Raw genomic sequence first — 24,262 nt, forward strand, 5'->3', positions numbered from 1 at the left:
AGGTATGAGTGACAGCTCAATAGATTCGAAACCAGCCGATTGTCCTTCTGAAGTTACATGTGTAACATGTATTATGTAGTACCTGGTACTGTATTAGGTAAGTGTAGTCACTAGCCTTTCAAATTTAACCGTAAAGACGTCTTTATTCATGTCATTCAGTGTAATATTTTGAAAGTGGTAGAACCCGTTGTGGTACGGCTTTAGAAGCAATATCGCTAAACCGAGTGTTAAGCATTGCTATATTTTGGTTTGAAGGGAGACGTACGTATCCGAGTCGTTCCAACTTGACGGCTGACTTTAAGTAGGCATCTAATCATATAAAAAATGTAAGATAAATAAGATAGATGGTGGGCGTGGTGGAGCGGTCACCATACCGGTCTGACCCAAAAGGGTTCGATCTCCGGCCAGACAGAAATCTAAATGAATTTAGATTTCTGATTCTGGGTCTGGGTGTTTGGGTATATGTCTATGTGTGTATCCATGGCACCCACGACACAGGCAATCCTAGTGTGGGGCTATGAGCGTAGAAAGCGTTTAGCGTTTATTATATCTGGGGTTGATATGATGTCCAGATGTCCATGGACGTGACCGCTTACCATCAAATGCATGCTTGTATACTATAAAAATAATAATACGAGTAAAATAACTGAGCCAGCAACATTGGAAAGCGTTTCGCTTAAGCGAACCCGTTTGGCAGCTCCATTAAGATAACTTAAAAACGATTGTGTTAAAAAACCTTTAATTAAAAATGGCGCGACAAAATGTCCGCAATTCAAACACGGTCCCCGTATGTACATATGCTAATACGTGACAACCCTGTGAATGGAATTGTCGTGTTAGGGCTGTCATTACGTTATTCAATGTTAGAAATGTTATTTTTGTCCCATCCGACTATACGTAGACTTGACTTTTTAAATTAGGCGCCACTTTTTCCAGTTTTATTTTTTTAATTGCCGTACCGGGGTCCGTTTGTTTGTTATTTCATTATTCTAAACGGCTGGTAAACGCTGTTTTCATTTACGTAACCGTTTTTACTGAAATTTAAGCTCTTTGCAGCTTTTAAACTTGGACGAGTATTTCGTCAAATTGAGCTTATTTAGCCAATTCTTTTTTTGGGTGAAAAAATACCGGCTGGTTTAAATGTTCCTAAACAATTAGAAAGAGGTACCTATTGTACAAATGTTACAATATCAATGTAGTTTTTATCATAATGATTAACGTGACACAAATAGGTGTTTTTGATCCTTCTTGATTTGAGGGAAGCGAAAGTGTTATATCTTTTCTTTGGACGTCTGTCGAAGATTCCAATGAAAGTAAAAAGGTTTTAAATTCGTAACAATTAAGTTAATGTCCCCGAAAAAATGTATTCGTATGTACGTATTAACTTCACCACTAACACAAATAGCCGTGGCGATGTTTCTATATCACCAGACTCACAAAGAATGCTTGCATATAATTGAACCTTGAGTAGAGTGGTTTTTAATATAAACACGCAGACAACATTAAACTAACACGAGGTAGTGTTACTTAAAACACATTAGTATAAAACATTTCAAGTGCGAAAACCAAACAAGAGGCGAAGACGAAACCATCGTGAAATCTTTACGCGGATATAAAAGTTCTGTTTTTATTTACGCGAAGGCATTTGTGTTGTAAATGGGCTCTTAAAATGCAAACTCAATTCGCGGGCCACTCGCGCGGAGGACTCCTTGTACGGGAACAAATAAAATATTGCCTTCGAACATAACTTGCTTTCATACTCGTCTTCTTTACGTTTTACTAAGGTTTTACGGGATCTTGCTAGTGGTTTTAATGTAGGTATTGCTTGAAAGGTGAAGGTGGGAACGGTAGAAAAGTAAGGTAGGATTTTGTATAAAAGTAACGTTGATATTTGCCGGCTACGGCATCGTCACTCTTTTCCCTGCTTTACAACTTTTTTATAACATAATTTTGCAAACAAATTTGTAAGTACCCTGCCCTGCCAGGCCCAGCTTATGGTAAGTAGTTCCTGTCGCCCATTGACTCAAACTCTGAATAAAACAGTGGTTCTATCTGAAGCAGATCTCGAATGCGTTGATACTCCCGAGTAGGTTACAACAGACGTCTCATACTTAAATCAGCTGAAGCCAGCTGTATTTCTCGGCAACCCAAACCTGCTCCACGCTAAAAATAGGTCCTTCCCGATAGAACCATACACGTTTTACCACCTTTCATTCCGTGGCAAGACTACCGCTACAGCTATTTATGCGTTTAATTAGCGAGTACATATACCAAAAGTACCTCATGAGTATTTGTGATAACAGATATATCGACGATGTAGTAGCAATAACTCGTATCTCATTTTTTTACGAAAAAGCGATTTTTGCATATTTAGACTTAAAATGACGTATCACAGGTCGTCCTTAAGACACTGGTGTCTTAAGCTTAAGGACCTGGGTCCTTAGGTTCAAAATTGAGCAAAATATTAAAGTGTGGCCAATACTTACGTTCTATGTCTTTTTAAAGTAGCGTTTCTTCTTATGTAATTAAGTAGTTATTGCCAATTCGTCGTCGATATATTATAACTGCGCCCTTTTAAGTGTGTAATCGCAAATAGAAAAAAAAGGGATTTACCTGAAGCTGTTCACAGATGTTTTGCCAGTCCTGAACACTGAGATGTTCTCCTCACATGTAAGTTAGCCGCCATGCACACCTTTCCACCAAAGCGCAAGAACTGCTTCACGATATAAATTAGTGTGACGGTGATAATTATAAATCTTTTAGCACACTTATTTTTGGAGTCATGGATGAAATGTTTCCCCTTAGAATATATACTCACGGTTACAGCAGAAACAGGTGAAGCGGCAATTCTACCTATAATACAAGCATAGAGTTACAAGCGTAAGTTAAAGCTTGTAAATGCTTGTAAAACGCGTAACAAGCCACACAAACCAACGTGCCGGCGAGTTGCGAAATCCCTCTTATGCGTTCTCTCGATTCTCCAGTTTCCATTCTACTTGTATGACTATATATCTTGTTATCGGGTAATGTATGCGATCTTGGCTGCAAAGTTAGCTTTATTTATTGGTTACAGCGGACCACTTGCTTTATTGGTGGCGAGGAAACGAATACGCGAGTTTGAAGGTAATTGCGGATAGTCTAATATACAGGTGGGAAAAGCAAAGAGTTATTTTCGTTTTCTGGTCAAGTGTAAGCTTCTAAATGGTGCTTTTTAATGTTTAACTAGAGTTAAAAGATTATTTACGTTCTTGGGCAACTTTTTCTACAGAATAATAGAAAAAGCAGCCATATGAGGATCAGGTACGCGCATTGAAGAAGTACCTAAAATTCATGTTATTGAGTATCTTTTTATCCAGAATTGAAAAAAAATAATCGGCCAAGTAAATCGGATTCGCGGACTGAAGACGGACTTCGCGGACTTTACCATATGAAATATTTGTGTTATGTTAGTACTTACTGAAAAAATGATTTTCATTCGATTTGGGATCCTTAACGTGAGCCCACCTCATGTTGGTTGCATTTTATTATTCGCTTTTTTTTAGAACTTCACGTAATCACACCAAGTATTTAAATATTTTTTATTGTAATTTCACAAATATATTATAGTGACATTGTTGATAACTATTTGTTTCTCCCTCTCCCTGTCTCTTTATTCCATAGAAATGATGATCGCTTGTAATCCACTCTTAGGTGTTGAAACACCTACCTTTTGCAGGTAACCGAGTATTTTCCATACACATCAGGGGTGCTACGAAGAAATTTACATGTGAACGATTTGCGTTTATGCTAAATAGTGTATCGCTGCTTCGTTGGCTGGCTGATATAAATGTATTTTGAGCTGAATTTTGATGTGTGGGGTGCATCCTTAATATTGCGTTAGGAAATTGTGGGAAAGGGTTGAAGATTTTAGAAGGTTGCGGAGTGAGATAAATCGATAGGAAATACTAAAGGACGTGTAGTTACGAGTATGTGACCATTGCGTTCTATAATCATCGCAACTGTATAAAATTATAACCTAAAATATTTGATGATCGGGTAGAGCCATTTATGCTTCTGGAGGCACCATCGTCGCAATTTTGCTGCCCTGCCCTTTGATGCCCATTGGCGTCAGTGATCTTTATCATCAGGTAGAAGGTTTGGTTGGTTTTCTTCTTAAATCTTCTATAAAAAGTTTTAGAAAAATAGCAATTTTTATTATCAAGATTTACATATTTTAATAACAACTCAAGATTCCCACGAGGATTTTAAAATAAAATAGTATAATGACTATCATACTAAATAGGCATCTTGTATTTATTTATTAGGTAATCCAACAGCGATACATATAATATTTTCACAATATAAACAGTATGTTGGAGATTAAGGCAAAACAGGATTACACAATTAGTATAGGCAGACAATTCACAGTGTGCGTTTATGTGTACGTTCGTGCTCATGTGTGTGTATTTGTTTGTGAGTAGTTTGTTTGTTTGATTGATTGATTGTTTGGGTGTGTGTGTGTGTGTGTGTGTGTATCTAAACTTCTTTAACGAATAATACATGTGTGATCGACGTAAATTGGATTTCTTGCAATAAAAGAATTTCAATTTAGTCGTTCGAACCAAACAGATTTCTTAGTGCATATTGAACGTATTTTCATGACCTATATACGAATATAGTAAACGAAAATCATAATAACATAGCACTTGGCTCAGGACTCCAATTTCGTTTGTTTGTCCCAAACAGAATTTTGTTTTCAATCAACCGTGTTTTTCTACGAACGTACAGTCCAGTATATGAGCAGATCGACTTTTTTATAATATAGGAGTAGCAGACGAGCATGCAGTCCACCTGATGGTAAGCTACTGCCGCCCATGGACATCTGTAATCAACCCGAGGTAAACTTAAATATTCTTACCTGAGGTAGGGCATGGGTAGCGGCGCATATCGCCGCTACCCATGAGGACTAAGCTGGAACGCATCGGAAAAGTATATCTCCCTTAAGACCAGAACACTCCAGCTGTTAACACTGCTGCTATGAGGTAAAAAAGGTGTGGTGTGTACCTGCCGCCGGAATCGAATCACAAAAGGTTCTACCACCTTTAAAATACCTATATAAGCAAACGTTAATATGTGACTAAACATCCTAGCATCAAAATTAGATGTACATTTTAAGTGTGAGTATGCGTCAAAAGTAGTTGAACACCATAATTACAAAATGGCTAACGTCAATAATATGACACTGTTATGTACATTTGGAGCTGACTGTACATAGGTATTTACTTAACCACATTCGAAGAATCGTATGAATTGAAAACTCATTACAATCCCATCGAGTCATATTTAATGAGATTGTCTTCGGCAAATAGAAAACGTGTGTGAATTGTTTTTACCGATACCAAACACTACGAGTACAGTCGGCCGGCGATTTCTAATCTTTTTGTTTTTGGAATAGGTCAGTCTCGCAATTATTGCTTGTTGTTTCATGTCCATCTTCTTTTATTTCAACTTCCTTTGCATTCGGATTTGGAAATCTTGACACACTTTGAATGGATTGTATAGACATGTCATACGGATATAGTCTCATCTTCAACTATTGTTTATCTATAAGACAGTCGACTTGGCATATTTTTCCTACCTTTTTGTAGTAATGTTTTTTAGTGTATCTATATTACGCCATACAGCCCAACCAGTTTAAAAATTTTAACGTTAGAGGTATCATTAGGTTCTTCTACATCGTGGGAGTGGCATAGGATATATTTTCAAGCAGTCGCATTTTTTTTTTAAATATTTCTGTAATAATCATTTCCTTTTTGGTTCCACTGTTATTCGATTAGAATTATTTCAAGGTCTGATAAATGTATTCCAAATTGTATTCTCAATTCACTCCTTCAGCAGACAAAGCAATATTCATAGAAAAACCAATTACAGTCCCCATTTCATTAAGCTAGAACCTCTTGATCATACAAAGTCAAAGAATATCTTTTGAGCATTAAATACCTGTTATAATGTCGCATTACGTGGCCAAAATCGAGCCCCATCCAATAACGGCATCGAATCAATTACCAAGGGGTCTCAGGTAATGATGTGCCGAGTCGGCTATTTTTGGTATTCGAGTAAATTACTCATAAAAAAAGAATCGAGTTAGGACTCGAGTCCAGAGTATCTATAAAGTACTCGAGTTAAGTTGAAGGTGGTAGAATCCTTTATGGTTCGACTCCAGCGGCACCACCGCCACATCAATTTCTGCTTAATAACACCAGTGTTAGGCGCTGTTATGTTCCGGTTTGAAGGGTGTGGTAAGGGAGACATACTTATGGAGGCGTTCCAGCTTAGTCCTCGGGGCTAGCGGCGCATCTGTGGCTGACCACATGTAGGAATATCTAATCCTATCTGGGGTTAATTACAAATGTCCATGGGCGGCTGAAGCAACTTACCATCAGGTGGACTGAATGCTCGTCCGCTACTCCTATATTATAAAAAAAAAGTTAGCATGAAATACTCGAGTACTTTGTTACCCGAAAACTTAATGCTAACTGAAGTAAGGTAATCGACTATTTCTAACACAAATTCCAAAACACACAGTCCAAAATAGTACAAAGTCCAAAATTATCTATCACAATCACAAAATAATATCAGTCACTAAAAAAAAACAACTTTTAGTTTTCACAATTCACTCGGTTCCCTATTTTTTTTTTTTCTTCTTTTCGAGGGGGAAACCTTCAAAAGGTACCCGGTGCCGTGGGAGCGACACGGGGTTATGTGGGACTTTTACCGCACTAAAACCCCCCCGGTGGCTGTCCTCGGCGCTGCGTAGAGGACTCCGGGATCTCTAAAGGAACGCGACCGGAGTCCTCTCAGCGCACTGCCCCGTCGGGCTCCGCCCAGGTGACTTTGTGTCACCACACCGTCTGGTGTATACGACGGAATGCGACCACACATACCGTCGTCCTTCCCGGGGTCGCTAGCCGGGCGGTTCGAGCTCCCACTCTTGCCGCCCGTAACCCGGAAAGCCCGTTTTTAGTCGCCTCTTACGACAGGCAGGGGATACCGTAGCCCTATTCTGGTCCCGGAACTACAGGGACAAAGGTACTAGGTACCTAACATGCCTCCGTGTACGAGTACCGTCAGTATTCGAGTATCACTGGTACTCCAGTGATACTTTTTAGTTATCGAGTATGCGATTTATGTAAGTATTCGAGTGCTAATTCGAGTCAACCTGATACGGCACATCTCTAGTCTCAGCAAATATCGACTTCTAATGCTCAGAAAGCTTCCAGAGAAATGATATTCGTTTGATGTGGGACTTTATACATATTTAAATGAATCTGATATTCCCGACCGTCCAGAACATTCGAAAGTATTCTGTTTATTTGAAATGTTTTCCCTCGCTGTGTATATGTTATTGGGAAAGCGTCTTATTATTGAGTTCGGTGGTTGGTTTTTCTTTTTTTTTTTAAAGGTAGTTGAATTCGACGTGAATTGAATGCATCACACCTAATTCATCTAATTTTAATTTAATTTAATGGGTTCTTGAGTAGGTTTTTGTTTACATTTCAGATTATAAGTTGACTCAATTTATGTTCTTTGATAATCAAGTTTTGGTCAGATTATCACAACTGGCTACTATTACCCTAAAATTTAAATGATATAGGCTGTAGGCCTCGATGTATGTGTATATAGTCCGCGTAAAACTGCTAGTCCGCTCTGAATATAGAAATGAATCGCGTCGCCATAGTAAATTGTATGACTGCACCTCGTCGAAACCACTTCAGAGCGGACTAGCAATTTGGCGCGGACTATACTACTGTATGTATGTGTAATATGTATAGTACCTACTATAGCCGCCAAACTGCTAGTCCGCTCTGAAGTGAAGTCCGCGCTATAGATACCATCTATAACACAGAGAACCCAATAGTGTGACTATATATATGTATTATTTTTTAAATACATTTGTATAATCAAATAATTCTTTCAATTAAATTTTTCTCTCTTGTCCCTTTCTTTCTAAATTCTTGGTTTACTATTTTAAAGTTTCATATAAACAATGAGACAATTTTGTTGGACTTAGATTAAGACCAAGAATTTCCGTAACAGAAACAGGTGCAGTTTTCGTCGCATTTCTCTGTGTCACACCGTAATGTAATGGTTAGTGCTAGAAACAGTACTTCAGTGGTAACACACGTAACAATATTGCGTACGGTAACGCTGTGTCGTATTAATAAATTAAATTTATAAAAAAGTGATATATTGAATTCAATTAAATTTGCTAATTTGTTTCTATGTCAACAGCCCCTTGTTAAATTAAATTTATTGAAATATTTCTGGTTTTATTATGTCGTCTATTTTTTAATGAGAATAACGACATAGTGATATAGTATTCAAATAATTACAAAGGTTTAAATTTTTTAACTTGTTAATAAAATGATATTCTTGTAAAAGTGTTTGCAATAGTTTTGGAAAACAAAATACATTCACTTTTTTAATTAAGCTTAGTACCTATGATAACTTGTTCCTTAATAGGTTAGCTTGTCTCTATTTCTGATTATATTCATCTGAACCTATTGTAATCAAAGAAATTGCAATATTTTAATCATGGTATTTCATGTTCATTTTCATTCATTTATGGTTCAATGAAATCCATTCAGTAGTTTTTGCACGTCGTATCAAAAAATTCCGGGAACACAATAAAAAAGAACACAATAACACATTCATTAATGGCACAACAAAAAAATATACACAATTTTTTCCGTGGAGTATCGTCAAAAACTACGTCAGAAATAATTAGGCTACCGCAAACCTATCAATGATTCATTAACTACAATACATTATGAGGTCGGTAGGTACATTAAGAGGTCGGTTTTTGTGTAACACACAGGGCCAGATTTGAAGGCACTGAGCAACAAGGAGCAGGGGCCGCTAATTAATTATTTTTCGAATAAATCAAAGCTTTTTTATATATATAATATGGGAGTAGCAGACGAGCATGCAGTCCATCTGATTGTAAGTGGCTACCGCCGCCCATGGACTTCTGTAATCAACCCCAGATAGGATTAGATATTCCTACCTGAGGTATTTATTTCAGTCAAAAAATTGTTGCCAAGAAATACGATTATGTATAAATATTACTAAGAGTGTAGTAATTATTTGAGTATAAATATTGTTGGTGAAAGTACAAAAAAATACTACTTGGAAAAAAACCGTAAAAATAGCTATCCCGTCGGAATATTTTATTGTGGGGGCCCCTCTCTCGTGCCCTAGAGCAATATCCCCGTCTACTCAAATCCGGCCCTGCTAACACATGAATCATACGTGATCTCATTGTATTGTTTGGTTCAGTTTTTGCGATACTTACGTACGAACAGTAGAATCCACCGTATAATTAATGTGAAGTACGAATTTGTATACAAACTGAAGAGCATCTACTTTAAATAACTAGTAATAATGTGAGTAAAAAAATATATTTCCATGTTAAATCCATAGATAACTATAGATATCTTACCGCCTTATAATTGAAGTAAGCCATTAAATGACTTAAACGGCTAACAAATTTGTCAGCGATTTAATGGCTGTCATGGTGTAATTTACGCGGAACAAAGCCGACATGCGCAGTTAAGACACGAAATCGAAGAAAAAGTGCGGAGAAATATCGTTTTATTCGTAAATGATCTAAAAACTACATTTTTCTAATATTTTTCGAACACGAAAATAGATGACAGTGACAATTGTCAACAGTTTACATTTCATTGTTTGGAGTGAGTAATTTTTACTAATCTATGGTTAAATCCTATTGAAGTAAAAAAATTGATATTTTTTTATCAAATACATTGACGTATCTTTTTATTTTTATAACCAAATTTAAAGTAATAGGTTAAACAATCAGTAGTCTGTAGGAGTTTTTATAGTTTGCCTACCGAGGCATTATTTTTGCTTTGTAACAGCAGCGTGTACGCTTTTACGTATGAAGGGTTAGGAAAGGTTTTATCAACCACTCATTTTAATCGAGGTAAAAGCAATGCAGCAGTTACTGCTGGTTTGACTACTTACTTGATCCATTTGAAGTCGGTAATTAGACAGATACTTAAAAAGGTCTTTTCAACTTATTTTTTAAAGAAACGATTGCATCTTAAAACTATTGCATCTATGACTAGCAAGCAATATGCAAGGACAGGGCAGGGTAGGGCAAGCAATATTTTGGTTTTTGAACTTAAAATTAGTTGGACTTCTGCTTGCTTCTATTATTTGTCTATGACCTAAAATGGAGCGTTTCTTAGGAGATTGGACACCAAATTAGTTCCCGTGTTTTCCACATTTTAGTTTTGCTTAGTGATGCAAGGTCATAAATAGTTGGTTTTTATCATCTTACTCGCAACTTTATGCCCTGACTGTGGAGAAAATATTGAATCGGTGGGCTGCTTGAATTCATATTCATTTCTCTTTAGATAAAAGGCAGTCTTAGATAGTAAAATACATAGATTCATCACTCCTAACAAGAAAGTGTAACCAAGCTAACCAGTTATGAGAATTGAAATTATGTGCGTAAATAGTGTTTCCTTGTCTCCGTTTAAAATTGTCCGTAAAATGTTTGAAATACTTTTTTTATTTATTACGTAGTAGTTAAATTTTCTCTTAAAAATGTTTTTTATTTGTCAATATTTCAAACAATAAATAAAATCATCCTTTTAAGGCTTTGTTCAATTTCAAAGCGGTGAAGTATCTTTCCATTTTACTTATCAATGGTAGTAAAGAATAAAGGACGGGAGACTCCTAGTGGAATATTTTTACGGAGCCGGAAAGGGGAGAATACAATTTAACTTCTCATATCAGAATTTAGTGCCTGCTTATTGGTGAGATGCAAATTTTACTCTAGATATTTTAGCTGACTCACAACTTTTACCGAAGAATATTAAAAATTCTAAGAAATGGTTATTCCAATCTCGTTACGTAGCACGGTTAGTTCAAAATAATTAAACTAGAAACTTCACTGAAATAAACGTTATACTACGTAGATCTTAATCTGATTGTGCGATGGTTGTAAATTTATAATCATTTCTAGAAAATCTGTTTTTCATTAAAAAAATAAAATTAATTGTAAAATATACGATACATTTCGTTATAATAAATAAAATTAAACTGCATCTGTCTGCATTTTTGACGTTAAATGTTATTTTTACGAAAACAGTTCTTACACTTTGTATATGCGACTTAAGTTTTAAAATTATTAATGGGAATTCCACAATATGAATAAAGACTGTAGATACATGTATGAACTAATAATAAACATCCCATGAATATGAGAAAACCAGATTTTCTGTATTCGTAATATAATCATTTTTAATATAAGGATTATTTTATTTTTAAGTCACTTATACAAAATAAGATTGACTATATTATGCAAGAATATGACAATATAACATGCTTTATGACAATACACTTTATAAAGCCAAACAACCATAGGGTGAACGCACCGGTTACGTCGCTTGAAGCAGGTGTGTGCTTTCATTTCTCGTTGTCAGTGTTCACTCGTCCCGGCAGAGGGAGCTACAATAAATCATGCTTAACCGCGCCCCCGGGAACTGCTCGCGTTTTTGTCTTCCATCAAATCCCATTAGTTGAGCGCGGTTAATGAGTTAAACATTCGTTTTGTTCCTTCTCAGCTGTTCTTGGGTAATTACGTGGAAATATGGTTTAAAGTTTCGCCCGCGTCTCGCTACAGAATGGCTAACGGATGTGTAATTTGCGATCTCATTCGTTTTACGTACGAAATTGTTTCTTGAGTTCTAGCTCGTTTTTTAATCGTTTACCCTAATTCCTGAATTCAGTTGCGTGTACTACTTTTTAAGTGAAAATACTACATCTTGCATGTAAGTGTTAGTTAAGGATGGTACTTGGTCATCAAATCGATACCTGACTAAAAAAATGTAAGTATTCAGTTTGGATATACTTCTGGGTCTGGGTGTCTGTGTTCCTAAATGAGGATATGCCCACAGTTTTAAAAAGACGGGAGTGTAATTTATGTATTATTTTTCGCGTGTTTATATAATTGTCTTAGTGAGTGTCTGATAAATTAGCTATGAGTGTTGTGTGTGTTCATTTTTGTACAACCGTCTTATCGTTTAAATGTATAAATACCTAAAAAATTACCCAAATCACTTAATTCGAAAGTTCCATTATACTCTGTCTCAACATTTATACATTTGTTTCATGTTCAAATAAACCGTTCCCAAGCATTAACACGCGATTTAAGTGTAAACTAAAAGTTGGGAAAGTTAAAAGAAACGAAATAACTTACGTTCGGATAAAGTTTGAACTTCCCAACTTCCCGGTCACCGTGATTGTGCAATTGTATTGATTGTTTTTGGGTTTATTGAGCTCTCTTTGAGTTTTATATTCGCAGGGAACTGGGTAGCATTTTAAGAAGTATTGGATGTGATTTGTTGTTGAAGCTTGTTGCTCTGTGTTTGTAGTTTTTGAAATAATTTAAACGTACAGTCCTTTGTGGTCAGACTCTGACGGCACCACCGCTACATCCATTTCTGTCTAATCACAGCATTGTTAAACCTTTTTCTGGTTTCAAGTTGTCATAACTTTGGAATCATTTTTCCATTTCTTTGGGGTTGGTTTCATTTGTTCAGGAGTGAGTGTCCACTTACCATTAGATGGATTGCTTGCTCATTTGCTTCTTCTTTTATAAAATAAGCTACTTTTTCTATCGTTCTCCACGTTAGAGCAGCGGGGTAGACTAAGCTTCTGTCCTGCCTCCGTCGTGGGAATAACCCATACCCAGCTATGGGACATATTTCACCCGAAACCCGCGGCTACTTTTCCTATCGTTCTCCACGTTAGAGCAGCAGGGTAGACCATGCTTCTGTCCTGCCTCCGTCGTGGGAATTACCCATACCCAGCTCTGGGACATATTTCACCCGCAACCCGCTATCATCCATGTTGCAAGGAAACATTAATCGTCCCGTACACGACGAATTAATTCTCATTTTCAATCTTGATAACGCTGCTCTGAAATTGGCTTTTTCTGAGAATTATGACATCCATAATTCATAAACACTTGTACACTTTTTATCTTCACAAACATTGAAATGCAGGCATAAATCGTGCTTGCAACTAATTAATTGGTTTCAAACGAGTTCTTGTTAGGAATGGTGAAGCTTGAGTTATGATATTAGATAAGCATTTTTTCCATGCATGTGTAGGATTTTAAACTTGTGGTATTTAGGCTGGTTCTGTACAGATGTAATCCCCATTAAAGCAACGTGGTAAATCAAGTCCATCTCTTCTCTAATTATAAAAAGACAATCGTTCCACGCAATGACAAAAAATACAATAGAATTAAGAATGCCCTTTTTCGAAGGGCGGAGGTTAATCGCTTTCTAGTTCTATCCCTATTCTAAATAACCAAAATATCCTCAAAAAGAATGGTATTATCAAAACCCGTCACAGTACACTTCACAGTATACTTAGCAAAGTATAAAATACCCATATAATCCTCACATCGCTCAAAGAAAGCTAAAAATATGAAAACGGTTGGGAAATCGGCAGCGAACTCAATCCAGCCCATTCCGTGTTATAGGACATTAGCATGCCGCCAAACACCTCACGCGTTATTAAGGTCGACCCTTTGCCAAACTTCGCGTATTCAGGTCAACATACTTTATAGGATCTACGAAGTCGACTACTGGACAGGTGTGTCATAGCAAGAAACTGTTAGCAGTCGTCACCATGCCTTGCATGTATTGATGGTAGTAGAATACACTTCACAGAAAAATACTGTTTCCGAATCCTGAGTACAATTCCTCAATCGTTAGCGTATTTCCCAGATGTATTTGAAACTTTTTGTCCAATCGTAGTAAAATGTTTCTGCCCATCTCTTGAATTTAATTCCTTATCGCTTCCTACAATTCCACCCCTATATCAACGTAACATGACGTCATCGAACAAAATCTGACAGATTTTCCACGGCATCCTCAAATAGAATTAACACTTCACAGTATACTTAGCAAGCTATAAAATACCCATATAATCCGCACATCGCTCAAAGAAAGCTAAAAATATGAAAACGGTTGGGAAATTGGCAGCGAACTCAATCCAGCCCATTCCGTGTTATAGGACATTAGCATGCCGCCAAACACCTCACGCGTTATTAAGGTCGACCCTTTGCCAAACTTCGCGTATTTCAGCCCAACGCAATTCCATAGTATTTGTGCTGCTTTCACTCTATTGACGTGATTATCTACGTAGAAAGGTCGTAACAGATTTATATGTTTGACTGGAAGTGTCTTAAGGAATAATATTGAAGAAAGAAAGCGGATGAAAAATGGAAAAAAAACTGATCCTCTGTTAACTTGAATCTAAATCTAAATACAAGCATTATTATGTTTTTTATTATTATGTTTTTGATAACAATGAACATTGGAAATTCTTCTGGAAGAAAAAGAAGGGATTATTTCAGATTACAAAATGTATTTGAAGGGAGTACTTGGTATCAAGAAGTCTCAGAAAGATAAACTTCCATTAAGTAATCGTTGCCAGAAACTGTGCATAATAATTTGGAAATATTTTCTCTTTTCACCAAAAACAAGTGGTACCAAATTTTGTTCAAGGCATTTGGTTTTATTAAGAATTTCTATAATCAGAAGAATATTGTACCCAGAACTATGGGTCGCTGTCGTTCCAAGTAATTGGATATTAGCATGCCGCGAAATATCCCACGTCATTAAGGTCGACAAAACTTTAGCTATTGCTATGCTATTCTCTAGTTTATCTTTAACGACCACGCGAAAAGGTACTTAGGGTTTGAAAATTTCAGAGCGCTCAATAGAATGGTTGGGGTGCATTCACTAAATTGTGCAATCCTGAAAGTTACGCCGACAGATGCGAAGTGTTCTTCGTATTTCGGAATAATGGACACCTTCGTCAAGGACGTAGTAATAGAATAGACTCGTAAAAATACCGATAGGAAAAGGGAAATTTGAAATTGACTAATTGGTCATGAGAACACGTTTGACTTGAAAAAAAAACAAAAACAATGATACCAATAGTCTTAAAATTTACCTTACACTTAGTAAAACGGATACTTGATGGAAAATAATTTTCGTCTCTCTCCTGTGACATTTCTAATACCAGAAGTATCATTAGCTTCAGACTCGACCTGCTTTGAAGGAGAGCCTTTCTTCACTATTTAGATATCATAACTACCGGAAATATATTAAGAAGTGAAAGGAGATTCTAAATGTGATTCATTTGTCTGTATCATAATACTAAATGTAAAAATTGTAAATACATTCGGACTCCATTTAGTTACTTCGTCATTGGTTAGAGTCCTCCCTAGTCATAGTTTTAAGCTTTTGTGAATTATTCGCGAGCCGAGAGTCTGATATGGGACTGACAATTTATCTCCATTTTGCCTGGTGATTTCGCTCGGTATTACAGTTAAATGCTCAAATTTGTAGATGTCAGAGATCGTTTTCCACTACTTGGACCTTTTTGGCTATTATGTTACGTTTTCATGTCTTCATATGTGAGGAATATAATTGAAGTAAATTCAATTGTAACTTGATTTTCTATCTAAATTGTTGTGAACAATTTTTCTCATTTTCAATTTAAAACCTATTTTTCTTTTAAAAAATAATTGTTTTCCGATAATATCGTAATTTTGTCCTTATAGTTTATTAAATTTCTGAAAGTCCAGATCACTTTTAGCCCTATCAGAAACCAATTCGAACTGACAAACTTTGATCATAATGTCAGTCAATGAAACCACACACATTTACATTATATTGCATTTAAGTGTATCAAAAATCCAAGACCGTGAAAAATATCATTTTGATCTATATTCCAGTCAGCCCATCTTAATCTGTTCCGAATTAGTACCCAAAACATTTCCAATAAAGTATCTGAATTCACTACAAGCTAAACTTACTGGGGTGACATTTACTCCAAAAGTGGTCTAGTATAGATGTCTATCGAACTTGGCGAAATCATGAACCGCTTTGGACTACGTAATATCCCCATTTGAATGTTGAGATATTCGATTTATATTCCTGCGAAATCTTGAAGCTCTAAAATATGTAGATGTTCCCCTTTATAGCCTGATTCAGGCTAAGAAGAGTTTGATTGTGAGAATAATAACGTTACTGATAAAATCAATTTGTAATCCTGTTTATGTAAGAGCAATAGGCTATCCCGTAGGTTTTAATTTGAAAGTGCAGTGTTAAGGAGTAAAGAGATATGACAAAATTGCATCAAGACTAATATTAGTAAGCGCGGGTCATACATTTTAAAATAATGAAGTAGAGGACGTCATAATTCTAATTAAACTTTTAGCTATAGTGTGAGTAGTTCCTACAATGTTTGTGGCAGCATTATATACGAGTATGTCGCTGAAATTAATGCTAGTATCTTTATTATATTGGATGATAGATGATAGATAAAATCAGGAACTGTGTGGTGGTATACCTGTTTCTCCAGTTAATAATATATGGGCGGCAGTTACCAAGAGATGGACTGCAAGCCCATTCGTTACTTCCACTCAAAAACACATGTCAAGATTTCTTAGTGGCGACATTAATGAACTAATGTGTACCCATCTACATACGATTCTAAGTACCTCATAACAAATACATGTGCAAATACGGCTATACATGGAATAATTGCAGTACATACCGAGGTGGTGTCCAGAAAAACGTTGCAAGTGGGCACATGTCCATTCCTGCCATTAACATGGCGATGGTCTAACAGGGAGCAGCCGTTTAAGGCTATGAAATTTTAACCCTGTTCCAGAGCCTTGAGCGTTGGATGTCTCATTATCGCCAAGTAGAGATAAGCGATTTGTGAGCGAACTGATCATATGGATGTTAGTGACATTTTTCTCTGAAGTAACGTTAGAAGGCTTGCGGTAACTTAGCATGTTTATATAGATGTGACAAGAAAAATAACTATTACTTGGATGAATGATTGTGTCTCTATACTTATGGCGTCCTATTTTGTCATAAAATATATTTCTCATCCTATGGCACGTGTTGCAGCCGAAATGGCTAAACGGATTTCAACATAGGAGGTTTTGTTGGACTACTATAAATTAAAAACAGACATAGAATATTTTTTTAGCAGCCGGGTTTTTGTTTTTATAATGAATGAATTAGGTTTAGATCTAGACATTTTTATCAATTGGAAGTTTTTGCAATTATGAATCAAACGAGTCAACATCATAAGCCAGTTACATGGAAAGAAAATCACATTTTGTTTTAAGGGATTTAGAAAAGTCCTCCCTAGTCACTCGTTTCCCGTGAGACAAGTGTACTATACGAGCTAGAACATGAAGGATACGTAGGTAGCGGGAATAGGCATTCGACAATTTCGGCGCCATTTCAACGCGGCCAATGTCCCTTTCTAAGAATACAACGTGCTTGAAAGGGAATACGTGTCGAATCCTTGCCCAAATTTTAGGATATAGGGATAGCTACAGGGTGCTTAATACTTATGTATTCCAGCTGACAAATTCTTCAGGCGTTGCAAATTTAAATTGCTTGAAGTTTTTATAACGCAAGCATCAAGTTCATCTTTATGTGTATATGTATCTACTTTATTCAGTCTCTCGTATTAGGAATAAATTAACGCTATTAATAATCAATCTATCAATTTTTACTACCATTATTGATGATTTCTTCAAATTAGACATTGTTACGTTCTTTGGTAAGTAAAAATTGCAAAATTGGCAACATTCATTAGTTATCAATAACAAGCGTAAGGGTAGATTGTTATATAGGTATCTAATGCATTACAGTACCCTACAATATACAAAGTAAATTTGTATGTATATGTGCAATTAATCTTTGAGCGGTTTACCATCATCACAAGATAAAACCAATTTAATAAATGTGACTCACATTTTCTCAAAATAAGACGATTATAACTCTCTATTTTGCAACATGTTACTAAGAATGCTTCGGCCGTTGTATTTCTAAATATAGATCCTCTAGATACTTAGCCTTTTATAGATTAACAGCAACAGGTATTACGTATTGGTATAATTAAAGCAATAAAATGCTGCACCGTGTTCTGTGGCTTACATAAGGGCGAGCTTTATTAGTGTGAAGAATTCAGACACAGCATTGCAAATTCTTTGGAGAAATTAAAGAAATGGACTGCATAAAAGTAGGAAGTGAAATTAAAATCAATGTCACGACCATACAAGCTGTTATGGGATCTATGTGTTGGATTCGCATTGGTTCTTAACATAAGGTCTATAACAGTATACGAAATTCAGATACCGCGTCAAATTAGATTTTAACCAAAAAGTAGAAAAATAAAAATAAAGTGCGTTTCGTTTAGTTCAGTCTATTTGATTGGGCTTTAATCGTCGTTATTGTTGTTAAACTTGTAATGCATACAAATTTCACAGTTTATCTGGTAAAGTGTAAAATAAAATTACAATCGATAAAAATCTGCCAATTATGCTGGGCTTGCGCTAATTTACATAATAAATGTATTCCATACCACTTGGAACACTTGATGCGCAAGACTATTCTACATATGACCAGCTTTTTATATCATTCACTCCAAATAATTCGCTGGAAAGACTAGAACGTTGTAAATATAAACATTCTTGTAAAGAACCATCAAAAACAACGTAAATCCCACTTTACCACTACTGATCAATTAACGCAAGTCGAACGAAACTAAAATCTCTTGTCAAAACATCCAAAGTGCAATGTTACATAAACCCCACGCTACCCATCAAGAAATGAGCGGGGAATTGGGAACAGGTGTCCAGTTAATCGTTTAAGAGCAATTGCCGTTTTTCCCTTTGCTCCTAAAGTCCTAACATTGCAACTGCAAATTCCCAAAAACGAGCAACAAAATGGGATGGGAAAACAAACAATCCGTCAAGCTAAGGGGGATGAACACCCGCACCTGTGCTCAGACCCTCCCCCCGAGGTTTGGGGTTAAACAGGAATGGACCAGCGGATTGTTACGATAAATGACTGTATATATTTCTTCTCAGCGCCTCACTGAACTGTCTGCAGATACTTATTCAAATTTAATTCGATTCAAGGTAATCTCGACTACATTTATAACTTCGCTAATTAACTATTTTTTCGTCTGTTTCTCTTTACGCTTTCGCACGAAGACTTAATTGTTGAACGCCGCTCGGCTCGCGTTTATTAGCCGTTATTTTTTTATTTACAACGTGATTTCCATATAATCTATTATTCTTACCTAAGATATATTTATCTGTCTATACTGGTCTCACGGGTTTTCTTGACGCAAAATATATTTTATATTCATTCTTATGATAAAATCGATGGATCAGTGGAGTTATGAAAACGTTTGAAAGAAAACAGAATGTTACATTTATACTTGATATTAATCAAGTATCAAGTAAATATTGTTCAAATCTAGTAAAAAATATTTTGCTAGTATTTCGCGAAAACAAAGTAGGTACTTTGTCGGAACAGTCTCGAACAGGTCTTAAACCTTCACGCCTAATAAAAGTGGTGCATCGCCGATAACTCATGGCACCTGCGACGTTCCCAGGAACAAGTTCCACCTGAACTTTCAAACGTTCCCGAGGGAACTGAAACAATTTTCAGTTACGATCTTCGCCGGACCCCTACTTTATCCTGTGACAAGAACGAACAATTCCTTTGGTCGTTAGGCATGGAAATATAGTTGATACGTGATCTTGATCTCGGGTTTGGACCCTTTCGTTTCCATTCGATTTGATTTGTAAAATACTGATATTGATACAAATATTCCTCTATCTTTTCTAATGTGACTGTTAAAGAAAATTCTTTCTACTATTTACCTTGTACAAGGTTTTTATCTTGGATTGTATCACATAATCTAAATATTCCATTTAAATCCTTATGTTTCTCAGTATACAATATATTCGATCGCAATTTATTTGATAAATCATAGTTAGATTACTTGTACTTTCAAAGTATTTTATATCAATTTGATCCTGGTATGTAGGATAGTAAATTTGTAAGCAGTACAAGTATAAATGTAAGGCTTCCCCGCTGATCATGATAAATTTCAAAGCTTTTAAATCTTGAAGAGCGTTGCAGATTTATATTTGTGCTTTTAAAACGTCAGCCACGTTCCAAGGAGTGCTAGGTTCCTGTTTTCCCGGTTCGCACTCGACCAACTAATGTGGCTGGATAAGAATGGTTTGGAGAGATTAATGAGACAGCTAGAGCGCTAGCCCGCACCTGAGTCTGATAGCCGCTCCAATTCGTGTATGCATCCCGATTGGAGTGCAAAAACTTGTGCTACTTGTTTTCTGATACCCCAAACAGAGCGTTTCAATTTCGAAACGAAATTGCGATGAAGTCACTACAGTAAAGGCAAAAATCATTTTTCGATCCTTTGTTCGAGTTTCGGTGCAAAAACACAGAATAGCAAGCGAGCGGAATGTATTGCTGTTGAAAAACGGATAGAAAAATGGTGATAGTAGCATTTTTTGAGAATGTAAAGTGCGAAGAATCATGAAGGGTTTAAGTACTGTTACAAATATAGCTAATCAAGATGTAGCTAAATGATTATGTTTTTTTCTATGAGACTATCAATTCATTGTTAATGTTTATAATGTATTTGGCTTTATGTGTAATTCTTGATTACATTTTAGTCCGCCTAGTTTTATTGAATATAATGAAAACAAATTCAATCCATGCGGTTTAATATTGGAACATATGTATGTAGAAACATTAATAATCATAACATTTCTGTAAAGTAACTGTTCCCAGCACAAAACTCGTGACACAATCGATATAAAGTAACAAACTAACAGCTTGTTCTCAACGGATTGTCGTGAAAGCAATGGCGGCTTTAACCCCGTTCAAACACTTTCATCCACTATCGATCAAAAATAACGAGTACTCGACTAAACCTCATTAGAGCGAGTCTAGACCATCGGTAATCCGGCTTTGGAACGAGTTCATCTTACTCCTCTTTTATCTCTAACAGTGGGACGCAGGTGTCTTCAGCGTTTCCTCCCCCTCCCGCTCGTCCGAACAGGATAACACACACTGTCACATCTGATGAATTGCTTATTAGATTGTCGGCATCGTGTTTTGCACTTATTTTCGCACCAATATCGTCATCTTTTTGCGGAATAGCGAATTTATGGACGCGGCCGGGTATAACATCGTTTACCCTATTAAGTTGTTAGGTTTTCACCTTTTTGGTAGCGGCAATTTTAAGGTAAAGCAATTTTAAAAGGAGCAGAGTAGGTATTTCCGTCATTTTGCGTTTTCCTTGTCCGATGTCAGTTCGTTATTCCTGTTGTGGATTATTTATGACATTACTCACAAAATATCAAGTCACCAAATAGTAATATTATTTCTCCAATTACTTCAGAATTTTAATCCCGTGATTTGATTAGTTACGATGTGATGATGAACAGATTTATTTTTATTGTTTCAGATGCAACTCCAAGATGATGGGGCAATTTGACCAGAGCACAAATGAAGATTCTCTTTAACACCAGCCACAACCACGAACCAACCATGATTGGGCAACCGATCCAGCCCTTAGACCCTTTAGAGAACACAGTTTTCAGTAAACGGAAGAGTCTACTAGACCTCAAATCACTTTTAGAAGACAGAGGGGGCACAGACCATAATAGTGAGGTTATAGAAAGGAATGAAGATAGAGATGGGGTGATGTTTAGCAATAATAGTTTAGACAATAATGTTGAAAATACGACTGATAGTGATAGTGGGAATGTGAGGTGTAATCGCAGATTCGCGAGAGGACGGTGGCGCTGTAGGTGGTTCAAAACTGTACTGTGTTTGTTATTAGTGGCAATGTTCGTGGACAACAGACTGCAAGTTGAAGCGAGGAGTTCAGGTGAGTTGTATTTATAGTTCTATTCTTGTACTAGCTTCGAAACAACATTGAAATAACATCTTCAAAATTCAAAGAGTTACCTTAGTATAGGTATTATTTTAACAGTTTTGGTATCTAATATCTAATCAGTATTGCTCTCTAAGATTTTAGCAGCACTGTTGCGAAACTTATTTTTACCTTTAGTTGTTCTGTCTGTCAAAGTGCGCTATAAAGTAGACATTTATCTAAATTAGCGTTACCTATTGTTTACATTTGAAACAAACTTTAAATAAATGCTATGATACCGATTGAATGAGCCCTGCATGATGTATATCTCTATGTTCTACTTTATCATCTTCCTTAATCAAGATGTGTATGTACCTTAAAGTGTTTTTACATTTTGCTGAATAATGGATTTGAACCATAGCGATTCCTACTAGACCATCGAATTCCCTTTATTCTTTATCTATTACACCGGTCTACAGAATTTTTGAGCATGGGTTATACATACGTTATTTTTATTCCTTTTATACCTAGAAATAAGAAAAAGAACAGAAAATAGTTCTGAATTTACTTTTATGTGTACAAATTGGAAAATTCAAATCAATGAAAATATAGGGTCTTCTAACAAGGACTTCCGAACTTTGAAAGTTGATAACGGTCATCTTACTGAAGCAACATCTGTCAAATTAGTTTTAATTTATTCAGTTTGTTTTGCCAAATTACCATGGACGTTTATAGCATTCAACAACATGAACAAATAATAAAATTATTGTATCAAAAAGCTATTCTGTTCGGGCAACGCGTGCTACAATCGTCCGCTACCGCGTGGTCGCCGTAATCGTCCTACCGAGAGGACTATTCGCAATCTGGTGGATAAATTGAAGTCTACTGGGTCATTAAATGATTGACTAACATTCTTATATCAACGAAACGGAAGATCTGCCGAAAACATCGCCGCTGTCCGTGAGAGTGTGCACTAGAATCTGAGACAGTCGATTTCCCGTCGCCCATAAGAACTCTGCCTTTTGCAGACCATAACCATAAAAGCCGTGCGGACATTTGAACGATGTTATATTCTACACATAATGGCAGCAGTAAGTCCTTCAAACGAATAAAAAAGATCGATAATATATCACACACAATTTGTTTTATATAATTTTAAAGATAGGAAACGCTCAATAACACATGAAAAATGGACACAGTTGATTTATTAAAAGATACACAAACATCAATTAATGATACATTCTTATAACAGAAATTTTAAAATAGAATGCAAGTACTTATTAATCAACACTAAACAGTCGTTGGTAGATCCGGATAATATGTTTTCTTTGATTTTATTATCTTTGCGTGGATTCACAATACAAAAATAACAATCTATGCGATGATTACTGAGTATCCTCCAAAATCTTGGCACTGCAAACTTCATTGCTCTTTTTTCACCTCGGTACCAACCTACAATAAAACGTACCATATTATAACCTAATTAAAGTTATTATAAAATAGCTATTAAATTAAAAAAATGAATATAAACTCACCGTCCAGAATATTTCTGCAAGTGTTACCTGACACAATATGTGAGACCCATTTTTTATCTTGATTTTTAACAGGTATACAGTATACAGATGGAAGTAAGTTGGTATGCCTCGGAAATCTTTAAATTTGTACATAAATCGTCCTTTTTCTCTCATTTTGTCATAAATTCGCCGCAAATATAATAAAATATGTCGGCGTCTCGTTTACAACATCTCGAAGTCATTTTGTACAGACTGATACAACGAAAAAAAAAATGAATTACGTTATTCCACTGAAATAAGCAATCACTTACTTTCGTACACAAGGAGCGATGCAAGAAACACTACACTCCGCCCCCTTGCCACTCTTTTGACAACGTTAGTGTGCCAAGACCGACTTTATTGGACTCGAAAATAAAAAAATGTCAAATTGCTCTAATTTCTATAAAAGCAAATATTATCGATTTGTAATTTCATTTTTTTATATATATTTGCTTATATAATCAGAATATATTAAGTAAAACTCATGCACAAAAAAAAAATTAAAAATTGTTGACCTATGTTATCTAGTTTTACTAAGTCCCCAGTCCATTTTACAAGTGTAGCTTTAAAGGCTTACAAAGTCAAAAGATACTCCATAAGAGTACGGAAGTTCTCGTGTCAAAATATATACATTTAACTTTTTTGTTACTCAAACCGTTAACATGAAAGAAACACGTATTATTATAATGATGACATCTACGAGACGTATATTCGATAGGACACAATAGATGCTACAAAAACCGTATACATTATTCTTGTACATACAATGAGGTAGAAAAAAGATGTTATGCTCAAAAATGCGCACGGAATTTAAAATGGATTTTAAATTATTTGCTTTTTATCAACGATACCTATTTGTTTCTGTTTAGTAGCTTAAG

General features: G+C 35.9%; 1 protein-coding gene and 1 long non-coding RNA gene across 4 annotated transcripts in view; one reads left to right on the top strand and one right to left on the bottom strand.

The window, feature by feature from the left end:
- The window catches only part of Cirl (Calcium-independent receptor for alpha-latrotoxin), a 470,390-nt gene that overhangs the window by 267,455 nt on the left and 178,673 nt on the right, over positions 1-24,262 (top strand). For all 3 annotated transcript variants that reach the window (XM_073089923.1, XM_073089924.1, XM_073089925.1), the window contains exon 2: positions 21,421-21,846. In XM_073089923.1, the coding sequence (XP_072946024.1) occupies positions 21,462-21,846 (385 nt within the window). In that variant the 5' untranslated portion in view covers positions 21,421-21,461. The remainder of the gene's footprint in view (positions 1-21,420; positions 21,847-24,262) is intronic.
- LOC140754790 (uncharacterized) lies at positions 23,022-23,905 on the bottom strand. Its single transcript, XR_012103703.1, has 2 exons — positions 23,367-23,905; positions 23,022-23,283 (listed from the first exon to the last, which is right to left on the bottom strand). It is a non-coding gene; the product is annotated as an uncharacterized LOC140754790 (long non-coding RNA).

Source organism: Epargyreus clarus, unplaced genomic scaffold (genome assembly GCF_041222505.1).
Source record: "Epargyreus clarus isolate Ecla_fem2 unplaced genomic scaffold, WU_Ecla_fem_2.2 ptg000031l, whole genome shotgun sequence".
Classification (NCBI taxonomy): domain Eukaryota; kingdom Metazoa; phylum Arthropoda; class Insecta; order Lepidoptera; family Hesperiidae; genus Epargyreus; species Epargyreus clarus.